At 40.8% G+C, this 25,659-nt stretch overlaps 1 protein-coding gene and 1 pseudogene across 1 annotated transcript in view; both read left to right on the top strand.

The window, feature by feature from the left end:
* LOC133505620 (voltage-dependent T-type calcium channel subunit alpha-1I-like) overlaps positions 1 to 24,702 on the top strand; it is a 145,429-nt gene extending 120,727 nt beyond the window's left edge. The window contains exons 27-39 of the mRNA XM_061828843.1: positions 1,781 to 1,973; positions 3,454 to 3,605; positions 4,460 to 4,569; positions 8,679 to 8,812; positions 11,367 to 11,437; positions 12,487 to 12,565; positions 12,691 to 12,812; positions 14,749 to 15,186; positions 16,383 to 16,517; positions 16,586 to 16,720; positions 16,832 to 17,027; positions 18,025 to 18,194; positions 20,550 to 24,702. Of these exons, the coding sequence (XP_061684827.1) occupies positions 1,781 to 1,973; positions 3,454 to 3,605; positions 4,460 to 4,569; positions 8,679 to 8,812; positions 11,367 to 11,437; positions 12,487 to 12,565; positions 12,691 to 12,812; positions 14,749 to 15,186; positions 16,383 to 16,517; positions 16,586 to 16,720; positions 16,832 to 17,027; positions 18,025 to 18,194; positions 20,550 to 20,909 (2,295 nt within the window). The 3' untranslated portion in view covers positions 20,910 to 24,702. The remainder of the gene's footprint in view (positions 1 to 1,780; positions 1,974 to 3,453; positions 3,606 to 4,459; positions 4,570 to 8,678; positions 8,813 to 11,366; positions 11,438 to 12,486; positions 12,566 to 12,690; positions 12,813 to 14,748; positions 15,187 to 16,382; positions 16,518 to 16,585; positions 16,721 to 16,831; positions 17,028 to 18,024; positions 18,195 to 20,549) is intronic.
* Positions 3,685 to 3,803, top strand: LOC133506818 (5S ribosomal RNA; annotated as a pseudogene).
* Positions 24,703 to 25,659: the final 957 nt, after the last annotated feature.

The raw sequence follows: 25,659 nt of genomic DNA, 5'->3' as shown, positions 1-25,659 counted from the left end.
GTAAACTCCAACATAAATACCTGGTCAAGTAACGTGCCGAATGCGCAACAGCTGTGACGAGTGCCAGAGATGGCACCCCCCAGAGTGGAGACCAGGCCATGCCCCCTACTGGCAGTGGTCCAGCCTCCCTCATGAGACCTACCTGCAAAAATATTAAAGATGAGATGACTTTGGTATATTCCCCAACATTTGGTGCCAGAAGTGGGATCAAGGAGATACTGGTAACAATTGCGTATTATCATCACAGGACTGCTCATCTTTATGTAGAAAAATCTTGTATTTTATGTAACCATCCTGTCACAGCATCTAGTGTCGGAGGTAGGATCTAGAGGATTGACCAACTAGACGTGTTGGTTACCTTACGTAGATACACAGCAGGGTCAAACAGTCTAATGGGAAATTCCACAAGGTTTGGTACCAGAAGTGGGATTCAGAGAAAGCTGTTAACAATTCTATAGTATGATTCCAGGGATGCTGGTGTTTGTGTAGAAACTAGCATGTGAGTCACGAGACCTCATTTACTATGTCACCATATGGACATGTCAGAAGCGAGGTCCAGAGGACTGATCGAGCAGTGGTTGGTAAACAATGTTGGTTACTTTATGGAGTTACATTTGAGGATCAAACAGTTTAAGGAGATAGGCCAGAAGTTGGATCCTGAGGACACCGGATGGAGTTTCACTTGATTACCAATAGGCTCCTCCAATAGGCTATCTCTCTTGTCTACCTATACACAGTTTTTTTTGTGTCAGAAGTGGGATCCACTGAACTAACCATCTGAATGATACTAATATTTTGAATACCACATTTACATGGGAGAGTCATACACAGATTTACCACAACAGTTGGGTCAGAAGTGGGGTCCACTGGACAATCTCAACCGCTGTATGCTACTGCTCCTCTTGTTTGTAGCAGGTACCTGCTATATCATGCAGCCATATTGCCATGGCGTTTGGTGTCAGAGATGGGATCCAAATGAACTGCTTTCCTTCCAATGTGGCAAAATGTGAATTTCATAGATTTTCTAGATATTTGCCAAGAGGTTAAACACGTTTGTTCGCCACATCAACTTTTTTTGTCCTCAAATCAGCCCTCGTCACTTTTTTTTTCTTTTTCGCGTGGCACATTCTGTTGCCCGCAGGAGCGCACGCGCTACGAGTACGAGTCAGCTGATGTGAACAGCTTCTCCCTCGCAGCTGCTTTCATTTCAAAGCCATTAAGTAATCTACTACAGGGAGACTTTCTCCTTTCTTCCGGATGATTCTGTCAGGCTGCTGTGAGGAGAGGGGGCAAGAAAGAAAAAGACTAATCCAATTTTAGCTTCCAGCTCTTTTTCACACAGAATTGAACGTCTGCTGCTGCTTTTTGGTGACATTTGAACCACGATTGTTGCTTGGTAATGATGTGGTGTAATAACTTTTGCCTGCTCCTTCTCCAATCTTCTGGATGTATTTTACTCGTAGCGTCATATTTATACAGAACCGGAATATGTATTTTTTTTTTTTTGTGCAGAGCTGGCTGCTTGGGTTGAGATAATTGGCTGACACATCTATAGAAACCAGACAGGGATTTTACTTTTAAAAAGATGAAATGCGGGATAAAATATACAATATATTTTTAATATGCAGTCTTCCAGTATGTCCACGCTGGACATTTTATTGGGAACACCTCAGTAGTCTGATATGGTGGAAACTTTATATTTTAACTCTGAAAAGAAAAAAAAAACTGATTATGTGAGCACAGTAACTTTGTCCCCCATTGTTGTCGTTCCTTTTTACAGCCAGTGATCAACAACAGCCCCTGGATGCTGCTTTATTTCATCTCCTTCCTGCTCATCGTCAGCTTCTTTGTGCTCAACATGTTTGTGGGCGTGGTTGTGGAGAACTTCCACAAGTGTCGCCAACACCAAGAGGTGGAAGAGGCCAGGAGGCGTGAGGAGAAGCGCCAGCGACGCATGGAGAAGAAGCGGCGCAGTAAGACACGATTGCCCCCATCCCTTGCAAAAAAAAAAACAAAAAAATGCTTTGCTAATGCTAATAGCAACCCCATTTTGTAATGTATTCAAAGTCGACACACAAATGATATAAAGCTTTTTGCTAAAGCTGCTGCCCCCGCAAACCCGGTTAAGCGGTTAAAGATGGAAGGATGGGTGTCAGCTGATTCCAAAATATTAGAGCTATACTGTATTATGTTTATTTAAATAGAGCCCAAAACGAGACTAAAGATAACATCCATCCAAGGGTTGCGGGGAGTGCTGGAGCCTGTCCTAGCTGTCAACGGGCAGGAGGCGGGGTTCACCCTGAACTGGTTGCCAGCCAATCGCAGGGCACATTGAGACAAAGAGCCACACTCACAATCACACCTAGGGGCAATTTACAGTGTCCAATTAATGTTGCATGTTTTGGGGATGTGGGAGGAAACCAGAGTGCCCGGAGGAAACCCATGCAAGCAAGGAAAGAACATACAAACTCCACACAGGCGGGTCCGGCATTGAATCTGGGAGCTTAGAACTGTGAGGCCAACGCTTTCCAGCTGACACACCATGCCGGTTAAAAATAATACCATGGTCAAAATGAAAGAAACCATTATGTCATTGCATCGGCAAATGCTGCCTCCATGAACACTTGGAAAGTTGAAAGTTCTTATGCATCAGACCTTGTTTTAAATTTTCCAGCTACCTCAAATCCAGTATCGCAGTCACTCGGCATTTATCTAAAATGTACAAATCAGTATGTTCCCACATGAATGTGTGTCTACTCTGCCAACAAATTTACAACCTCATCATGGCTATGTGTGCAAATAAATATTAAAGGATCATCTTGTGAAAGAATGTTGCCCAAGATACATAATGTGTTGAAACTACGGTATTGTATAAAAACTGTAACAAGAACTAAAACCAGGAATTTGCTAAGAAGTTGACGAAATGTTCTAAATAACCGTGAAACGGACAGCTCATAACTTTCACCCCCTTTCCGTTCAAGTGCTTGTACCGCACTTGTATCCGCCTGGCAGTAGTCATTCAACAAGCCATCAAGCATGTACTCGCACAACCTGTTGATCCGAGGCTTCAAAATGTTTGTATCGACCGAGTACACATGCTGCAAATCTCAAGCAACATTCGATGAAGTTTACAGTTGACAAATGTCCATCAATAACATCAATAACAGACTCACTCATCGCTTATCAAACGGATGCCCTTTTAAGGGGGAATGGGGCCGTGGTTTATGCAGATTGCACCTCGACTGGTAAGAGCCTGTCTTTTAGAAGGAATTATAAATGAAAGCTTTACGATGGTAAATGGAAAATTGACCGGTCACATCACGAGTCCAACTATGATTTTGCAGCGTAATGACCGTTTCTACAAATAATAAATGATGCCCAATGTAAACAGTATGTTTCCAATTTCCCCCCGCCTCAAACTCAGCATCCTTAACATTATGTGTTCATGTCCAGAGGCCCAGAAGCTTCCTTACTTCGCCTCCTATGGCCCGGCAAGACTGGCCATCCACACGCTGTGCACCAGCCACTACCTGGACCTGGTTATCACCTTCATCATCTGCATCAATGTCATCACCATGTCACTTGAGCACTACAGCCAGCCTCAGGTAAGATCTAGAAAAACACGTATATAACTTATATACATGTAACGCACATTATTTAACACCTATATAAGATACATACGGGGCTTACGGCCATACTATCCTGAGAGCACCCGATCTCGTCAGATCTCAGAAGCTAAGCAGGTTTGGCCCTGGTTCATACTTGAATGGGAGACTGCCTGGGAATACCAGGTTCTGTAAACTTCTCCCCCCGGCTAAATGGAAAGTGGTTGGTTAGGAAGGGCATCCGGCATAAAAACTGTGCCAAACAAATATGCGTTCATCTGAGATGACACTCTGTGGTGACCGCTTACGGGACAAGCCAAAAGGAAAAGAAGAACAAGATAAGATACGTACAGTAAATCTGAAGCCTTGGACGTGAACAACATGGCAGACTACTTAAGTAGTGTCATTTAAAATACCAACTTGGTGATAATAACAAATAATCATGAAATATTCAGACAATCTTTGCAGGTGAATTGAAAATATGGTAAATGGATGGATTAGTATTTTCAAGACATTTGCATTTATTTAATGGCCTTTTTAACTGAAATAGGGTTCAATATACTCACAATTTAATTAACTGAATTATTAATTATTTCATGTTATCTCTAGGTAATTCATTTGATCTATTTATTTAATTGTGGCAAAAAATAAGGCATTAAGAATTAAATTAGTATCGTATAAATGATGTTCGTTCTTAAGTCCCACCAAACTACATGATGAGACTCTACTGTAATTGGCCAGCATTTCCGGACCTGCGGGGGCTGTCATTGGACAGCCCTGCGTGACATTCATTACAGCAGCAGTCTGATTTCAAAACATGTATTGTATTTTTTTTTTTTTTTTTTCTGTCTTAGTCTCTGGAGACGGCACTGAAGTACTGCAACTACTTCTTCACGTCCACATTTGTCATTGAAGCGACGCTAAAGCTTGTGGCCTTCGGATTTCGACGTTTTTTCAAGGACAGGTACGAAAAGGATGGCGAATGTTCGGAAAATTCAGCTCCCAAAACCAGTTTCACTTAGCAACATAAAATTTGGGAGCGATGTCAATCATGAGTAGACGGTCAAAAACATCTTGAGAAGCTGTACCTGAAAAGGGGAAGTCTGACATTTTTGTTTGAAGCTGCCATTTTACAATTACAGTGGTACCTCGGTTTTCGAACGAAAATTGAGATTTTTTTTGCTTTGGTTTTCGAACGAAAAGCTGACCCACGATGATTTCTTATTGTACTTCCGAACGCACCCCCCAAAAAAACGTAAAAGACGTAATGTCTGCGACCGCACGCATTACAACCAGTTGACTCACACACTCCTCTGCCGCGGACGTTTCCCAGTACTGTAGTGACTTTTTTTTTCTTCAATTTGAGCAACATTAACCCCCGATCATGGCTCTAAAGAAGGCAAGTGGAACTGCTGGCGCTGAAAAAAGGAAAGTGGCACGTAAAACTGTCGACTTCAAGAAGGATTTGATAGACGAGCACGAATGTGGTGTGCGTGTTTCTGAGTCATCGAAGAAGTATGACATGGCGAAAACGACGATCAGCACCATTCTAAAACACAAGGATGCCCTCACAGCAAGTGATGTTGCTCAAGGAGAGACCGTGTTGACAAAGCAGAGGCCACAGATCTCGGAGGAAGTCGAAAAGTTGTTTCTTATTTTTGTGAACGAGCAGCAGTTAGCTGGCGATAGTGTCGGCGAGGAAGGGAGGAGATGTCGTCTGAGGCTGAAGGCAGGAAGGATGTTTCAAGTGCCCACATTAAAGCTATCTGCGCTAAATGGAACGACATCCATATTTTTGTAGCACTTCATCACCTGAATAAAGCTGAATGTTGCAGAGCACAGCAAAATTTTAATGATGTTGTTATGAGCCACTTCAGAAAGGTGCTTAAAAGATGGCAGAAACAAACATTAGATTCATTCTTTGTGAAAAAGGAGCGAGTCACCCCCACCGAAGGCATTTGACACTGTTGTTTTGCATTGCTTTTTGCTTTTGTTCCATTAACCCTACCTCTAGTTGCACGTTATTATTTTTTTACGTTACATACTTTCTGTGCAAATAAAAAAACAATTTTTTTTTTCCCCCTCATCATTGCTTGCTTAAAGTTATACTGCACTTTTGTTAATAAAAAAAAAAAGTTTACAAGACTGGGGGCCGAGTCGCTACAGATACAGCAATGCACTCCCAGCCTAGCATACTCTACTATGCTAAAGCATACATTTTAAGCAAAAAAAATATATTTCTTAATATATATCAATATATCTATCTTATATTTCTTATGTATTTCTACTATGCAGTTTATTATCAGGAAAAGCTAAAAAAAATGCTTAAACTATTTTTTTAGGCTTGGAACGCATTATTTCATTTTCCATTCATTGTAAGGGGAAAATGTGCTTTGGTTTTCGAACGTTGTGGTTTTCAACCAGCCTTCTGGAACGGATTGTGTTCGAGAACCAAGGCACCACTGTTTTTGCGCCATTTTCTGGGGTCTTTCAAAGACAAATTTGTTCAGAATTGTCCTAGGAAAATTCAGGCCCTGAAACCAGTTTCTGGTCGCAAAATTTTAGCCTCACAAAAACGTCCCAAAAAGCCGTGGTTGGAAAGACAAAAGAAGACTGCCATTTTAGAATCAACAATTTAACAGCCATTTTTTTTCCAGGCACTCTTAATAGTGACAAGTCTAAGAGATTTTCTCCAATGGCTTTTAACTTTAACAACATACACTAGGAAGATTGTTGATCGTAAATTGGGAACACTTTTCGATTGCTTCATTGTGTGTGGGTGTTGTATGGCAACAAAGTTTTATGACCTGCTATAAAAGATTCAATCAAAAAGGAAGTGATTTGATCTTTAAAAATCAGCCCCTGAAGCAACATTAAATGTTGCCATGTCCATCATGAGTAGACTCAAAACATCAGTTACCAAAAAACAAAAAATAACCACAATGTTATTCCAGCGAGATACAAGATGATCAGTATCCGCCATTGATGCCTCTGGCCTTCCCACTCAAATCAATGGCTGCATTTAACAGCACAGCTAACAATTTAATAAAACGGCTTTCCTTGAAAATTACTTTGAAATCAACAAATAGTTGATCTTTTTTTTTTTAATCTAGTGTTTCCAACATCTGTCTTCTGGAGAATGCAATGTAGATAGTCTGATCATCATCAACTAAAAAGAAATACATCCCTGAATATACAGAACGTCTACCCTTCTGGGTTAAAGCTTCCATTGAGGGCACATTTTGAGGTGTCCTTCAAACCAGACTTATCCTAGACATCGGCTAATAGCTACCAAATTTGAACCTAGTTGTCGCGTAGCTGCCAAATTGAACGTAGAAAAACTGCTAGGAAAATGCCGAAGAAATTGAGTGTCGGTCATTGCGTGTGGGCAGACCATGGCAACAAAATTTGATGACTCGCCATAAAACACGATTCTCTAATAACTCAGATCCCTTGACTTTTGCGGGGGTGCTCGCTGCTTTCATTTGGAGTTAACATTTCATTTTCATGGATATGGATGAGTGAAAGTCATGTTTGTCCGTGTGTGACTAATCCATTTGGACAAAAAAAAAACACGCCTTCAGTCGGGAAACAAACTGGTGGTGACATTTGTTTTCTGTTTTTTGGGAGGAATAATATATTTTGATGCCCACGCTAAAGCTGTGCAGGTGCAAAAAATAGAATTTTAATGGATATCAATATCAGCAGAGTCGTCTACCGTCCAGCATGGCGGTTGCATGGAGCAGCTGTTGCTGCATATTACTTCAGCAGTTCCCACCGTGGAAATATATTTTATTACATCTGCTGCTCCATTTTTAGAAACGTGCTGAAGGAAGCTTTTTACTTCCTGTCTACTCCCCATTTCATCCATGGATGACAGGACTCATTATTTCTATTTTATACTGCATTTGTCTTCTCCTTTTCTGTTTTGGATCTCCCGAGCCACCCAGTTTTGAGGGGGTTTACATTATTGTCTGTACTACTTCCTCCTTCTCCTGGCCGGACATAACATCTGGTCTGTGGAAAGATGTATTTATTTCTTCAATTTGTCAGGGAATAGACTTCCCCAAAAGAAAGTTGTATTTGTGATTCTTTTAGACTTCTTTACTAGATGGTACACCTCATATTCAGCGGGTTGGACTGTTTTGTTGTCCTTTTGCAATGCTACACTAACTAACTAACTAACTAACTAAGTCCCCCAGTACGTTTGTAAAGGAAATACCATTTGGTACATACATACGCCACAGCTGTGTAAAAGCTGCAAGTCCCCACATTGAAACCGGCATTGAAACACGAAATATTTACAAAGAAAGATGGTACACAGAGAGTTTAACGCTCTAACACTAACTAACACTAATGCTAGCTTTGCGCTAGCGCGGCGCTAACAGGGCTGGTTAAAAAAAAAAAAAACATACCGGTAAAAATCACTGAGACACGATAGTAACACGCTAGCGCAGCGCGGACAGGGCTAGACCGGTAAAAGTCACATACTCGGCACATATATTCCACCGGTCTCACTCTTACATTTTCCCCTTGAGTGCCCCCTTCCGGCCATTAGAAAAAATGCACAAATTCACCGCATCACCGTATAAACCGCAGGGTTGAAAGCCTGTGAAATACGTCACAGCTTATAGGCCGGAAATTACGCTTTTTGTGACCCCTTACCTCTAACATTTGCCAGATATTGTACATGTGGTGTTTGAGTAACATTTGAATATTCTTAATTGTCATACTAGTGTAACAAGTATTTTTCTTTGATTCATTGCATGAAAACCAACACAGATTTCATCTCTCTTGGAAGAGGTACTAAATTATAATGAGGTAGGATGTCCTGGGGGCCTTGGCGGAATTGACGCCCATCTTCTCATACCGAGGTAGATATTCATGAAAGAGTCGGTGCTCAGGTGCGATGATGCTACTGGTGGGAAAATCATGCAAATGATGCGTGAAGTTAATATTAATATTCATTGGAGAATTAACATAACTGAGCGGTTCTCAGGCTCGAACATTGATGACACTCGCAATTCACTTGCTCCTACTTCTGCAGACTTACAGACGTGTGTGTGTGCGCAGGTGGAACCAATTGGATCTGGCCATCGTGTTGCTGTCGGTGATGGGCATCACGCTGGAGGAGATTGAGATCAACGCCTCTTTACCGATCAATCCAACAATCATCAGGATTATGAGGGTGCTCAGGATAGCGAGAGGTACACACACAAGAATAGAGATCCCATCCAGCAGCCCCACAACTACACCTAACCCAAATATAACCCTTCAACGCACCCTAAACCTCAATCCTAACCATTAACAATAAAACTAATACAATTGCCTAACCCACAGATTAATGTGAAACGTAACCTAATCTAATTTTGACATCAACTTTCATCTAAACATAAAAACTGTAACCTGCTAACCTTAAATCATAAGGCTAAGAGCAACCGTGAAGCATTAAACCATTTGTCATACATCGTCATCCAAAAAAGCAAAAAAGATGCAAAAAGGTCACATGGTTTAGATGCTGCTGCCTGTGATTATGCACATATCCCACAGGGGGTATTGTGTGCACACGAAGCATCAAGAAATTGCGAATTACTCGACCCAATGACTGAAGTACTACGGTGCTTTATGACTCTTCGTATCGCCATTACTAGGAACAACCAAGTCAGGACAAAGTAGTCAATCTGCAAGCGATCAATGGAAAGTCTAGCACAATGCGAGCATGATCCGGCAAAGCTGGAGTGGAGTGAGGCTGCTTAGAAGATGGCTGAAAAACAAGCCTCAGCAGGTGTGGCTGGTTTGCTAAGAAAGCGAAGTGAGACCAGGATCAGAGTGGAAAATTCCACCACAGCAGGCTGGAAAGATTGTGACAAATCCCAACCCTGAGACTAACCCACAAACCCCCTGTAACTATTACCAACCCTTTTCCAAAAACCGTATGGCTGTTAAAACAATTATTACACTGTTAACTCACTTCTGTAGATGTGTATTTTGTATTTGTCAATTGGAATCGTATGTATTTTTCAAATCCATGGAAGAAGTTTTTTACTTTTCAGTAGAGGACAAAGACTAGTCCGTGGATGTCGGCTTGTCAAGTGTATTATGAGAAGAGAAATGCCAACCCGTTGGAGTCGTCCAAGTTTTGGTACCTCACAATCGAAAGCACTGTTTTTGTACAGTACAAACAGAGTATGTGCCACGGTCATAGAAACGGTGTGTCGCGATCATGAGAAAAGATGAAACAAATTCAGACCTTTTTCAGTCTCGGTTTTGTTCTACAGTTTGAGGTGAAAGTGAAAAAGAGCATTTAAAGTTACTGTACTTTTTAAGGTTTTTTTGCGTCTGTCACGACCCATCGGAACAGAGGAAGGACCCAAATGCAGGAGTACACGGGAGACGCAGAGGTAATTCTGGAAAAATGTTTATGACTCCAAGGTCGGGGATCGGGCAGGCAGTCAGGTACACCAGCGGTAGTTGGGACATTGGGGGTAGAGAGCAAGTCAGCGGGCAGGCAGGAGTCAGTACACGGTCAGAGAACAGGCGAAGGTCGATACACACGGGTTGACGATCAGGGATACGGGAGTGCTGGAACAGGGCATGAACCTCAACGATCTGGCGGAGGACCAGTCGTCACCGAGTCCTATAAGTACCGGGCATAATCAGCCGAAACAATGTGCGGGTGTGTGCCGACTAATTGGCTGGCCACGCCCAGCCTGGGCAGGATGCCAGGAGCATGACAGTGTCATAAACTGAAAAAGCTATAAATGTTTTTTCCAGGTCAAAAGAGATTCTTTTACTATATTCTGTGGGTCCTAAAAGATCAGTTGAAATATGCTCTAAGATGCTGGCCTCTGCTTTGAAAACCCAAGACAGTGAATATGGCTTGACATATTTGGAATTGGTGTCAGAAAGAAAACTCCATTTGTATGCTGAATGATCCCAGCGATGCTAAACTGAGGTCTCGTGGGATATAGTGACATTGTGCTTTTCTTTAATTTCCTCCATGAAACATTACTTTGCCATTTCCAAATAATTCTCCCTCGCATAAATCCTCCTTGACTATCTTCGCTCCCTGGGCTCCAGCGCTTCAAGTATGAATGGCGTTGGATAAAAGGTAATTACGGCAATTGCCCTTTATCCCATCTTTCCCAAGCGATCCCTCCGCGACCTTTCGCGGCGAGCGAGGACCCCGGCCCACGGCCGTGATGTGCTAATCAAACAGCGGCTGTCAGTAATTAACGACCCAACCGAGTGGAGCTTTTATAGCCTGTTGGAGGCGAACTGGTGACTGATCTTGTGGTTTTATCACCCAAGGTAATGTTTAGCGTCTGTCCAGGTCTACGGGAGAACGTGTCACTACGCTTACCCGACAGGTCCTCCTCTGAACAAGTTATATATTCTTTGGGGAAAAGTCCTAAGATGAAAGTTTGACAATGAAAATAAAAAAATTTCCCACACATTTCTTAATTTAGCCAAATACATGACTGATGAGCACACGGATGGATGTTAGGCAAACCTATCCCATACTCTACTGTACTCGTTAACGCTGGCTCATCTCTCACAAGTCATTATTATCTCTTCCTGCCAACTTTTGGTAGCATTTGAAAATCAGGCCTGCAGAAATTGGAGAGTCTCCATCTATTGATCACGTATACTCTCATTTTTTCCTGGTTCCTCTCATCCAGCTTTATCTATCCTGTTTGTGATCTTTCACTTGTTTTCTCAGTGTGTGTGTGCTTGTGTGCGTGTGTTCTCTTTTTGAAGTGTTGAAGCTGCTTAAAATGGCAACCGGGATGAGAGCTTTGCTGGATACTGTCGTCCAAGCTCTGCCTCAGGTGAGCAAACACGGACGCAAGAACTCCCAGGAGTTGATTAACATTTGCGCAATGATCAATGGCTGCTGTCCGCGGAAGGTTCCCCCAATGAGAATTGGGACCTTGAGGGAGGCATCTTTGATGAAATTTTCCTTCCTTTTCTTGGTGAACTTCATTTGCTTTGGAAAAGTCACAAGAGGCATTTCATGAATTTATCTTTACCTGCCTTCCCTCCATTAATGAGTCAAAATTGTTGGCTCCTTAAAAAGATCCTTATCTGAGTCGAGTTGGATGCGTTGATAGTCTTGAGATTTCCTTCTACCCTTCATAGTCGAGACACGTTTTGCTGGATGCAGCAAAAGCATGTTTTACAAAATGTTACTCAATATTGCTTAATTCGCCTGATTCAAATTTGCTTTTTTTCTGCTCCACCCTCCCAAAGAAATTTTTTTTAAATATTTTTTTCCTGAAAAAAAATGTTTTTTTTTTAAAATATTACATCTTTTTTTAAACTTCCAGACTTTTTTCTCAAATAAATATTTTTGATTGAAAAAATTGACTATATTCTCATAAAAAAAAAAAAAAAATCCAGGACATGCGATAATGTTGTGACATTTTTTTCTGAGTAAATGTGACTTACAAAAATCTTGGAAAATTATGATTCTACTCTCTTTATTCTGACTTTATTCTCATAATACGAAATCGCGGCAAAAATGTTTTTTTTTATTATTATTATGACTTGTTCCCACTGAAAGCTATTTTTTTCTTGGAAAATATAAAAACCTGTGACTTTGGAACTGTTTTTACCTTTTAGGTTCACCGGATTTCACAAGACTTTTTGAAGGTTTCAAAGAACCTTTGCGACAAATACATGACAGAAATCCTTTAATTCCAATTAATATTTTACTTTTGGGAATTTCTTTATTACAAAACTGTGAGCTCACAAAATTTTGCATTACCTCATTTTCTGAAACTGTCTGCATTTATCATTATTAGCAGATGAAAGAAGTCATTTGATGATGATAATTGTGCAAGAAAATATTCAGTGCACCATTATTTTTGTGCATCAGGTGGGAAATCTGGGCCTGCTGTTCATGTTGCTCTTCTTCATCTATGCTGCCCTCGGTGTGGAGCTCTTTGGAGAGCTGGGTAAGAAGTTTCACGCCCCCTACTGGGGATGTAAATACTTTAATTATTATTCGAGTCATTGCGTACTCGAATGTGCTAAGTTCAAGAATTCCTTTTTTTTGGGGGGGGGGTCCAAAAACTGTCAGTGTGCAACATTGACTATCCGTGCGAGGGCATGAGCCGTCATGCGACCTTCGAGAACTTCGGAATGGCGTTTCTCACCCTCTTCCAGGTCTCCACGGGCGACAACTGGAATGGAATCATGAAGGTTTGTCGCTTCTTTTAATTATATGTGTACTAAAGCTTACATAGTTAAAAAATACATTTTAATATACATTCTGGTGACGTGAATATTTTTTTCTGAGAAAAAAAAATTCATTGAAAGATCACAATGTGCTGTTGATGTTGTAGATGTGCTGTACCGTTATTTGGATCATATTTTAACTTTTATCTTTAAAATGCTAACTTTCTTTCAAATAAATATACGTATATACTTTTTATTTCAAATCATCAAATCATTTATCTGGGAATGTTACAACTTTTTCCTTCACCCAAAAGGACCTTTTTTGTAATTACTATGATACTACATATATATATATATATATACTATGATTTTTTTTTCTTGAAAACACAGCTGTTAAAGCTGTAATATTTGGAATTTTTCCCCAAATAAATTTGATTATTTTTTTGAAAAAGTACTTGAATCTTGAAAACTAAAAATGTGAATTTCTTTTCTGTGAAAATGTTTTGGGGTTTTTTGAGAATTTTTTTGTAAAATTTAAAGCACTTGGAAAACCGTTATTCTCATGATATTATTATTATACTGTACTTCTTATTAGTGTTTGTTGTTGTTCAACTTTTTTTATACCAAGTCTTTTTCTTTATAAACGCAACTATAACCATCTTAATATTACTTCTTTCTTGAAGATTAGAAAAACAATTGGAACATTTTCCTTGAAAATCAATACTATACTATATAAAAATACTATATTTTCTTCCCCAAAATATTTTCCCCTCAGAAAAAAGATTATGTATTTTCTTAAAAATGTAACATTTTTTTAGAAATAAATAATTTTCATAATACTGTGACCTTAATTTGTCAAAAGACACAATTTCAATCCAAAAAACAATTTTTTTTCAATATGAAAACTCACCGTGAATTTGATACTGCAACATAACACTATTTTTTCAAAGTCACTTTTCTCAGGTCCAATACATACATTATGCCCACCTTTGATCACTCTTATTTAATTGTGTGTATTATTATGGTTGTAGCAGGCACTTATATAGAAGTGAATTGCATCACACTGAGAGCTGAATGTGTTTTGTTATAATTCTACACAATGTCACTAAGCCAGTGAAGTGCCTGAAAGGGAAAAGGTCACCCATTGGCTCCCTCGCAGCGACCAGGCATCCCTGCCTGATGGAGTGAATAATGAAAGCAAAGACTCAGTCAAAAGGCTAAACAATCTCTCAAGCACACAACAGAATGAAGACTACTACTCAACGGTAGCTTAGTCGTCCTCCTTTCAAAACATTCTGCTCGTTTTCTGTTATGTGAGATTGGATGCAACCGATCATTTTGCAGCAGGGCATGTCCTGGCTAGAGGTTAAGAAGGATTCATAATCCTGTTTAATTCGTCAGCTCATCAATTCGGCAGTAATTTTTGTCATTATACGCAAAGGATAAAGAATATATGAATGAGGGTCCTGTCATATTGTTGCAGTACACGTTGTTGCTGCAGCATTTGTTTTCAGTGAGTGGTTTAAAGGGTGAAAGCACTGCAATATAGATGGTAAATAGTGAAACATCAAGCTAGTGCCCTGAAAGGCTAAGCTAAGGTTCTTTGAAATACTCGTGTAATTTGGTTTGTTTGATGTTTAGTTTGACACAAAACTTCTGTTGTTTACTTTTTGCCAAGGCGCTGCTGATTGTGAAGTGATTGGGTTGAATTCATTAGCACCCTACAGCGTTTGTACCTCAAAGTTGAACTTGCTAGTTATATCAAAACAAAACAAAAAAAGACATATCTCGCAGGTCGAAAAACTTGAACATCATCTAAAGGCACCACCGTAACATGCTGATGTTAGCTGCCACTGCTAAAATAAGAATTAGTAGATGTGATGCTAATGTTGTCTTTGTTAATGTTGGCTTTTTCACCTGTTTGAATGGGGTGTCTCCCTCCCACCTTCTGCCCCCCAAGGACACCCTCCGCGAGTGCCCTCCGGGGCGTCCGGTCGGCGACTACGGCTGCCACGCGGGGCTCCAGTTCATCTCTCCTTTGTACTTCGTGTCGTTCGTCTTGACGGCCCAGTTCGTCCTCATCAACGTGGTGGTGGCCGTGCTCATGAAGCACCTGGACGACTCCAACAAGGAGGCGCAGGAGGACGCCGAGATGGACGCCGAGATCGAGATGGAGCTGGCCCAGGGCGGCCTGTGCTGCATAATGGGTGGCATCGGGGCCATCGCGGGGGCCACGGGTGGGGCTGTCGGCGGAGTGGGCGGCGGAACAGCGGCGGGTGCAGTCGGGGGGCAGAGCGGAGCTTTGATGACGCTGCCAAAGGAGGGAGGCGGTGGTGGAGTCGGGGCTCCTCAGGAAGGTCACACGAACCACAGATGTCGACTTTATTCTCCTGCTCAGGTAAATTATTCTATTTGATTATCGTCATGAATTGTGATCATTATTTATATTTGAAATGGTTTGTAGTTTGTACATATGATGCCCATGTTGGAAATCAAGGGTTTTACATTTGGAGATCAGGATAGGGTTTGGAGCCTGGGGTGGGGTTTCAAATTATGGTTTCATCCCACGATCAAGGTATCAAAATTTGGGTTTTAAAATAATGTCTCAAGTCAGGGTTAGTTAGGGTCTCGAGATTGGGTTAGGGTTCCAAATTAGAGATTCTAATGAGTGGTAGGAGACAAGGTTAGGTTTTCCAGTTTTGGTTTTAATATTGTGATGGGGTTTAAGTTTTATGATTTCAAATAAAGAAGAAGGTGTCAAGATTGGAGATTCAAAGTTCAATTTAGAGTTTCAATTTTGGATTTCAAGGTGTGGTTTGGATCTCAAGCCGCATTTAGTTTTTTATTTTTAGTCATGGGTAAGGTTTCAAGAAATCACAAGTATTTGAAACTATGTTTAAGGTTTCAACATGAGGTTTCACCATACGGAGAGCATTTGAAGACATGGTTTGTCTTTCATTTTAGGTTTAGTAATTAAAGCTTTGGAGTAATGGTTTCAAATTAGAGTTTTTAATTGGGCTTTCAAGTAAGAGTTAGGATTTTAATTTAGGGTTAGCATTTCCAATATGTGTGTCGAGACAGTGCAGTGACTTTAAAATAGGGATTCAAGATTGTGACAGGGTTTTAAATGTGTAGTTTCAAGAATTTTTTTTTTTTTTTTATAGTTAAGGTTTGAAGACAGCATTAGTGTTACAAACCAAAGTTACAATTTGGTTATTAAAGCTAGGGTTAGGGTTTAAAGATCAGAATAAATCGGGTTTTGAATTCGAGTTTGAAGACAAGTTCAAAACTTCAAATCTGTGTTTTAAGCCTAGGTAATGATCAGGTTACAATTTTAAAGCAGCGTTTCAAGATCAGGTTACAGTTTCTAATTCAGGTTTCGATACAGGCGTTAGCATTTCAAGTTAGATTTAGCAATTGGAAATCCAGAACGATCTGCCGATGCGGGCTAGCTCAGATTCTTTACCGAGATGGCCCTCAGCACAGACACACATGCTGTCCCTAACATTTCAACTTCCAACAACAAATCAATTGCACACTACCTGTACATTATTCGTATGTGTATGTGTGTGCATGGGTGTGGATGTGTGACAGGAGAGCCAGTGGCTGGACAGTGTTTCTCTGCTCATCAAAGACTCTGCAGAAGGCGATATGATTGACAACCTCTCTGGCTCAGTCTTCCATCATTACTCCCCCATTTGCAAGGACAATGATGGACACACACAAGAGGTATGCAGACACAGACACACAAACAGACGCCGATTCGGCGGCTGACTATGTTGGGGGGGGGGTCTCAGGTCTGTCTGGCGGAGGTAGAGAGGATGTCACTGATGTCGGAGCAGCTGTCTGACAAATCATCATCACCAGCGCTGCCCGATGATCTCAGCCTGGATGAACAGAACAGCTACCAGATGCTAAAAGAAGGAAGCCAGGTACAATCGCACTCACACACACACACACACACACAGGCAAACACACGCACATAGGTACAATAACACACACACACAAACATACTTACATCTTCCGTCTTTCTTCTCCTTCAGGAGACCAGCAGTTGTGACTCACACAGTTTGGGTGAGTCAAATACCGAAAGTCTCTACACAGGAATCCCTTGTCAAGCCACGTGCAGAAGAGAGGAAGAAGATGAAGAGGAGGAGGTTCACCAACTCACTGAGGCGACCGTCCATCCTCACTTGTGTCGGCCTTCGGTGGAACGCCAAAGCCCAACTTGTTGCACAGGTACCAGCAGAAATTATGTTTTTTTTTCGAGCTGGAAAAAAAGATCAAAAACAGAATCTGTTAAATAACTAAGATTTTATAAAGGTGATTTTCAGGGAAAACAATGAAATTTGAAATTTAGAAAAGCAAAACATTCCATTTAGCAAAACGTAAACGCTAAAAGCGCAAATGAGGTTGCAAAATTTAAACAGCAAAACATAAAAGTGTAAAGTAAATGTAAAGTGACAAAATGTGAAACACAGGAAAGTGAAATGGTCTAAATTGAAATGGCAAAACAGAAAAAAGTTACACAGCAAAACATGAAAAAGCAAAATGTTAGAGCAAATCCTGAAATAAGTGAACAATTTAGATGGAAAAAAGTAAATGGCTAAATAAGGGAAATGGTGAAATAATGGCAAAATAGAAAAATGAAAAAATGTGATGCTGCAAAACTTTTATTTACAGTGTGAAACAAAAATGTGAAGCAACAGAACAGAACCATGAAACAGCCAATCGTTAAATAATGAAATTTAAAAGAGCAAAACATTAACTACTTAATATTTAATGTCACATAGCAAAAGGCTAAAACATGAGACAAAACAGCCAAACAAGCCAAAGCATTAAGTAGCTAACTGTGAAACAACAAAATTTAAGACAGCAGCATCTAAAACTGTGAAACCTGAAATGGAAAAATGTATGGGTGGAATATTAACTGGTAAATGGGAAAAAGTGAAACATCAAAATGCAAACTGACAAAATGTGAAACAGCAAATTCTGAAATACAAGAATGTGACACAACAAAACTCTAAAACGGATCAAAATTTCTTACAGCAAGTTTTAAAAAAGGTTGCAAATCAAATAGCCGCTCATGAAACAGTAAAACCTGCAACAGTGGAATTTCAAACAGTGACTCATGAAATGTGAAGTAACCAAACGTGGCACAGCAGTGAAGTGTAAAATGTCAAAACCTGACACGGCTAATGAAATGTGAAACAACAGAATTTTTTTTTTTTTGAAGATGAGTGCGTAAGCTGCAGAGATGGAGGCCTCAGGGCTTTGTCGCTCTTCCACCTCCCGGCTGAGTTCTTTCACCCCGCCGCCAACCCTCGAGACAGGGCTCCATCCCGGCTGGCCTCCTGGGCGTCCCTCCACTCACCCAGAGCCAACAGCGGGACGGTGCGCTCACGGGTATAAAGACCGGCTGAATGGATTGATGAGTGTGTGCATGGAAGGATTGGTGAGGAACTGACATGTGTATCAATTTGTGAAACAATTAGAGACGAGATGGATCCTTATTCCAGGATCATAAATTCCAAACTCGTACAGGTATGTTTATGTGAGTGAGAATTTATATTTGGTAGCAGTCCCTGACATTCCTCCCAAAATTAGCCCGGCAGCAATTTAGGCATGTCCGCCGTTAGGAGACCCATAAAAAGTGTCAAGAAGCCAAGCCTTAAAAGACAACGGAAGTCTGATACTTTGGTTTGAAGTGGCCATTTTTACTCTATTTTCTCACCATAGTATTTAAAAAAAAAAAAAAAAAAAAACGTCTCGAAAGCCAGTTTCACATCGCAAAATGTAATTTGGTGGGTATGTCTATCGGAAGTTGATGCAGAAATACTGTTGGTATCAAAGAGCTATGTCCAAAAACAACCAGTAAGTCTGCCATTTTGGTTTGAAACAGCCATTTTCGGCTCACCTTGTACATCTTCAGTTTTCCTTCAGTCCAAAGTTTTTCAAAGAAATTATCCCTATGATATTTGCATTTTCTGCATTTTCTGTTCTACTCACACCAAGTGCTGCACCTAGCGCACCTCCCAATGTATCTTTAATTATTACTAACAGACCCTCATTTAATCCAAGCTTAATCCACATTGACTCGCTTCCCTCAGTTGGCGTGCGCATGAAACAAGAATAAAGAGCTCCTGGTCTTTTTTAGCTCTTGTGTATCCATGGTGACCCATCGCTCTCTCTCTCTACCTGGTGGCTTTGTAAAGCTCAATGCCTCTGTGATCCGGTAGCGCTCAGCGGCGCTGAGCTAATTAGCATGGGTGCAGCACGGCTTTGTTGGCTGCCGTTGTTCTTGGCTCGCACTTGTGTTTAGATTCTTCTTTCCGGTTATCATGTTTTTCCTTAATCTCATTACATCTCTCGTGGGCTTTAGTCTTTGTTCTCCTAAAGCTCTTTTCTCCCTTCCCATGGCCGTTAGCTTTTGATTTATTTTTTGGGGAGCAATACCCCAATATCTGCCTTTTTAAGACCCACTGACCTTCATGCTATTAGTCAACAAGAGCACAGAGGTTGCGGTAGGATTTTTGCAATCCTGCAGCGCCAGTATCTTCGATTAAAAGTGACCAACAAGATCTTTTTTTCAGATTATAGTACGTGAAGCTAAAGAGAAAGATACCAAACAAAATAATACAATGACAATACATTTGTATGTTAATAATGTTGTCGTTAGTCAAAGATATTCAGAAGATATGATAATATAAAGTTCTAGTCAGTCTCTGGTTGTCTTTTTTTCGTTGTTGTTGTTAATTTGTCTCGTTCGTACATCTCAATGCATGTTATTTTTTTGCAAGTGAGACTACTTTTCGTATGTTTCCTCTCTCTGCTTTGCTCACTACTTTGTTAGTTAGTTAGCTATCTTGAATGCTCACTTGTTCTATGGGTGGTTAGTTTGGTATAAAAGGTTAGCCTGCGAGTTTGTCTGCTCATTCTTTCCTTGATTTTTATGGTGCGTTATTTAGTTACTTTGCTAGTTTGTTGGCTTGCTTTCACACTCATTTGTTTATTTGTTTGCTATTCTCTTTCTCTGTTTTGTTGGTTGGTTGTTTAGTTTGCTAGTGTTACTTAGTTTATAGTAAGTTTTCTTGTCCACTCATTATCTCTTCGTTGGCTGGTTAATGTTCGTGTTTGTTTGTTTTCTTTTTAAGACCAGTTCATCTCATTCGTTTGGTCTTTTATTAGTTAGCTCATTTATTTTTTTTTTCAATTATTAGTTAGTTGGTTGGTTATTCAGCATGTTTGTTCTTTTGCTTGCAGGCTTACTCATTTCTTCAGTATTTATCTAATTAGTTTCTGTGTTTAGTTGTTCCTTCTTTTGATTGATTGGTTCATTGGTCTACTTGTTACCTAGTTAATGTGTCTGTTCACACACTTTCTCATCCATTTATGTGTTCATTCATTCAGTTGTTTCTGTTTTAATTTTAGTTGCTTCATTAGCAAAAATATATCAGAGCAACAGAACACGGGCTAAGGAAAAATATAATCAATGTCAACCTGATCCATATATAGATATGGTTCGAATACTGTTCATTTTTGGTCATGATGGTATGGTTGCATGGAGGTCAAGTGGGATGGTCACCCATCATATGGAAAACAAACCTTACTCTCTCTTTGAGTGTTTTTGTACTGGCTGTTACTGCTATATACATGACTAGAATAGAGAAGTATTGGCTAGCAGGAGTAAAATGGGAAAATTTTCCATTTTTCATCCTTGGCAGAGTTCATGACTCTAAAGTATTACTTCTCTGTGTGTAGCACCTGTCCCAGAGTGGCTCGTTGTCAGCCGCCGGTAGTCCCGAGGGCAGCCAGGTGGAGGAAGGCCTCGCCTTTAATGTCTCACCACCCCGGCATCTTGATCCACCGTGTCACCCATCAGAACTCACTCCAGTCCAGCATGCTCACCCTACAGTGAAGAACCACAGCTCCAATTCCCACCACCAGGCCGCCAAGGGGCACCAGAGCCCCAGCCTCCCACAACAGGATTCTGTGGATTCCCACAATGAAGACGTGGGGGAGAATCTGTCCAACACCAACAACAGCCTCTTGCTGACATGTCAGCAAACAGACAGAAAGAACAGCCGAGAAAGGGACACAAACTCCCGGAAGAACAGATGAAACTTTGTGTCATCCCACCATGCTCAGAACTCTTCCAGTTTGTTCTGTGGTGAGCCAATGCTCTTGTCCTTGAACTATCTGTTCTCCGTTGCTCCAACTCCTCGGGATTAGTCGTCTTAAGAGCAACCTCGCCTTGCTGACTCTGGGATGACAGGCAAGAGTTTAGAACCTGGGGATTTAGGCTCTGGATCTTAATGAAAAATGTTCCTGGAACTCCAAAATCTGCCTGTGGAATCTGGCAGTGATTCAGGACTGTGGTTGTTGGAACCAGAAACCGCTTACAGTTGATGTCCACGTTTTTAATCGCACTGTCAATAACAATGGCATTGACAGAGAGGTGGATTCTGTCGAGTACACAACATTGCCAGGTTATTTTCTGTGATCTTGTGCGTGAATGTCCACGTCTGTCCTCCAAAGAGGTTTCCCACAAAGCGGCCGTGTCCAGTTGGAGATTTAAAAGGGTTAAATCGACATCCCGTATTGACAATAGGCGGTTTGAATTTTTCAGCGTTGAGTCGAGATTTGTAACAAAGGGAACTGCTGCTTGGTGGCTTGGTGGAAAGTGAACCATCAAATGTGATGGGAATCAATTACGTCAGTACCGTTGGTTTCCTTTGTGGTTATGGTCGAGACTTATTGAGAGAAAATGGATACCCAAATGACTGCAGACCAAATTAAACCAAAACCATATTGCTGCTTGGTGGAAACAGGTTTTCAGTAACATTGGTGCATCTGAAAGCGAACTCCTAAAAGTGGCTCAAATCAGTTTCTTTTTTAAATTATTTATTTATTTAACTTTTTTTTCTCTTGACTTTTTTTTCATGGTTAGGTTTAGACTTTGAAAAACAGAACCCCAAATAAATGCAAACCGTAATGTACTACTGCTTGGTAGAAACAGGTCTACAGTGTCTTTGTGGGTGTGAAATGAACCGCTAAAAGTGCTTTGGATGATTGTTTTCTGTACCTTTAACTTTGTTCACATTTAAGTCAAGACTTTCGACAGCAAAAGCCCAAATGAAAAATTCATACCACACTGAACCAGACTGCTGGGTTCCTATTGGTCAGGGAGAGAATCAGTGAAAGAACATGGATACCCAAATGAATGTGGACCATATTAAACCATGCTGCTGCTTGGTGCAAACAGGTCTTCTGAGCTCAACAGGTCTGAAAATGAACCACTCAACATGGTTTGGAATTGATCAGTGATTCACTATATTGCCAAAAGTAATCGTTCACCAATCTTGACTCACATATGAACTTAAGTGGCATCTCATTTCTCATTCATAAGGTTCAGTGTGACGTCAGTCCACCCGGTTGCAGGTACTGTATAACAGTGTCAACTTTTTGGGGAAAACTATCCACAAGGTTTGTGTGTTTATGTGCAATTTTTACAATTCTTCCTGAAGAGTACTTCTTAGCTTCCATACTGATGAAGGGAGAGAAGATCTGGCTCTCCCGATCTAATTCATCCCCAAGGTGTTTCATTGTATTTAGGTCAAGATTCTGTCCATGCTAATCAAATTCCTGCACACCAGACTCTGTCATTCAGGTCTTTGTGCACTGGTGGATGTCATCCTGGGAAGGAAGAGGAAGGGGCCCAAAAACAGCATCGCACAATAATCCCGTGTCCACTATAGTTTACACTTGGTTCAGTGCAGTCAGACAAGTTCCAAGCAAGTGCCAAACCCAGACCCGTCCTTCAGATTGCCAGATGGAGAAGCGTGAGTCGTCACTCCAGAGAATAAGTCTCCGCTGCTCCAAAGTCCAGTGGCGGCGAGGTTCACACCACTGCATCTGACACTTTGCTTTGCACTTGGTTATGTATGGCTCCAATGCAGCTGCTCGGCCATGGAAACGCATTCCACTAAGCCCTCTGCACACTGATGTCGAGCTAATGTTAAGGCCACATGAAGTTCGAAGAACTCGGCAGAAACTTGCCGACCTCGCCGCACTATGCATCTCAGCATCGCTTCTGCATTCTTACAATACATATGACACTCGACTGTGGAATAGTCAGGAGCAACGAAATTTCAAAACTGGACGTTTTCCAGAGGTGGCATCGTATCACATTTCCATGCTGGTTCTGAAAGCAACCCATTCTTTCTCAAATATTTGTAGAAACAGTCTCCGTGCCGAGGTGCTTGATTTTATACACCTGTGGATTCCGATTATTTGGATGGGTGAGTGAATACTTTTGGCAATATGTTGTATCTCACTATATTTAACTTCCTTCACGGTTAGGTCGAGACTTTGAACAATTAATTCCATACCATATACAACAACACTGCTGCTTGGAGGAAACAGGTATCCGTCACTTGTATGGTCTGAATGTGGAATATTAAACAGAATACGAGGGCTCCTTATTCGCGCCCACTTACCCACGAAAAGGGCTAAAATGGGGCACATGTGGGCCAAATACTGTCAGCATCAGTCTTTGATGCCCAACATGGCGTGTTTGACCACAGGTGCGGCATCGAGGGGCTGCATGAAAATTTATTATCCATCCCACCTGGGTTAAAAACTGTTTTATACAAGTATTCTGGAGAGTGTAGTTTTCCTGTATTGCACCACGTGTCAGCTGTCTTTTCACTCACTTCCTTGCACCAATGCCTTGCTTTTTAAAGGGGACATATTATGGAAAGTGACTTTTTAATAAAAATGTAGACACATTTGCTTGTTAAAAAATTGTGCTAGTCAACACTCAAGCAGCGGCATTTTGTATTTCAGACAGTCTGAAATCGCAGAGAATGTAATTCTGAAAAACATTGTCCCACTTTTAGTTAGCACTCAAGCAGAATCTGCATCAGTCTTCTAAAGACTCACACAAGCATAATACCGTCCGTCCGTCTGATGGAGACTCAATGACTGGCTGGTTACATCGAAGTTCAACCAATCAAATATATGCATGGTCCTCCAAGTTCTAGTCACCAGTCAAACATCAGGGGACGCAGTTCAGTGACTGGCATAGATATAATACACTTTCTCCACCCACAATAGTACAGTAGGTAAAGATCTATTTTTTTTTTTTTTGCAAATGACAGACTACATAGAAACACTATCACGTTAGCAAAACTAATGCAGGTCTGGAATGTTGGTAAATGCACAATTTAGCATGTCGAGGAGGGGAAAAAATGCATAATATGTTTCCTTTAACGGTATTAATGCCATGCTGAAAACGGTCACTCTCAGTTTTTGTTTTCCAAACTCTTATCTGACTCAGGTCTGCTGATGTGTAGCAAGAAAACAAGGAAACTACGGCAAGCTGTGTGGAAAAAATGACTCATTTATCAGTGATTTTTTTTTTTTTTTTTTTTTTGTCCACTGCTGGCTAACTGGGTCTGATCCGATGCTTATGTCTTTCTCCTTTTTGCGACATGCCATTGTGTAGACCTCAGGTGGACACATATGCACACAATACACACAAACACACACAGTATGCACACACATGCTTGACACAGAGATGTCACCGCCGTGTATTTGTAGCTGAGATTTCATTATCGGCCTTCCTTGGAGAAACCGTAGTACTAAATACGTTTTGAGTCTCCCCCCACGCTCCCACACACATGCACACGCACACATTGGAGATATGCACTATGTTATAGTAGATGTACAGGTAGATGTGTGAGAATAGAGATTATATTTATGTAATAGAATGCAAATACCAGTGAGATTCAAAGGTCACAGAAAAGTTGTTGTTACATGTGATGTGTATCAGAATCCACACCTGTGCCACTAATTCCCTCCAGCCCCACCCACCCCACCACAAGTCTGCTCACACCTCCTTTCCTTCCATCCCCCCAAATTGCATGTGCGATTCTGTTTCTGTTTTACGGAACGTCACTCTGGTGTCAGATAAAAGAAGCTTTTTAGCAGCTGACCGTCTCTGTCCCATCATTTCGGACACACAAGACACAATAAAATCTTGGATGCCACCATATCAATTAAAATTGTCTTCATAGTCCGAGTCAGCACTCGAGCAGCAACAGAAACAAACGGAAATAAAATACTCCGAGTTGTATTCAGTGCTATAGCAGCACGATTCTTGACCATCAGAGATTTGCTTGTGCAAACTAAGCACACTTATTTGTCTTTTAAAAAGTAATCATGCTTGTTCACGTCAGCATTCTTAAGCATCCTGGAAATTTTAAGATAGTTGCAGGAGAAAAATAAGCAAGTTTTTATGTTTAAAAATAAAATTATCTTTACTCTCATCTGAATTCGAGGAGCAGGAGGGACAATCTGGAGACTTTCATAGATTTGCTGATGTAAACTAAGCAAATGCATTTAGCGAAAAAAAAAAAAAAGTTCCGCTCGTTCCCGTTACCAATCGAGCAACAGTAGCAGCATTCTGGAGACTAAAAAAAGGAAACTAAGGACATTAAAATAAATGGTCCTCCTTATTCTAGCCAGTAGCAAGCGACAACAGAGGCATTCTGGTGACTTTTAGAAACTTGATGGTGCAAACTAAGCTAATACTTTGGTATGAAGAAGAAAAAAAAGTCCTCGTAGTTCTATTGAACACTTGAATAGCAGCATTAAGTAACATTTCAGACTTCTTAATGCAAACTAAGCTAATTCATTAGTTAAAATAAAAATATAAAGACTTTGAGACTTCCTGGTGCTGCATATCCAAAACAAAAGCTAAAGACGGTAAGCAAATGTTTCCCCGAAATAGTCCTAGTGTTCGTCTACAAGTGAGCAGCAGCAGCAGCAAGAAGGCAAGGAATTTTTTGGTCTCCCAGGTCCTGTA

Source organism: Syngnathoides biaculeatus, chromosome 9 (genome assembly GCF_019802595.1).
Source record: "Syngnathoides biaculeatus isolate LvHL_M chromosome 9, ASM1980259v1, whole genome shotgun sequence".
Lineage (NCBI taxonomy): Eukaryota > Metazoa > Chordata > Actinopteri > Syngnathiformes > Syngnathidae > Syngnathoides > Syngnathoides biaculeatus.
This window is presented reverse-complemented; position numbering and strand designations above follow the sequence as displayed.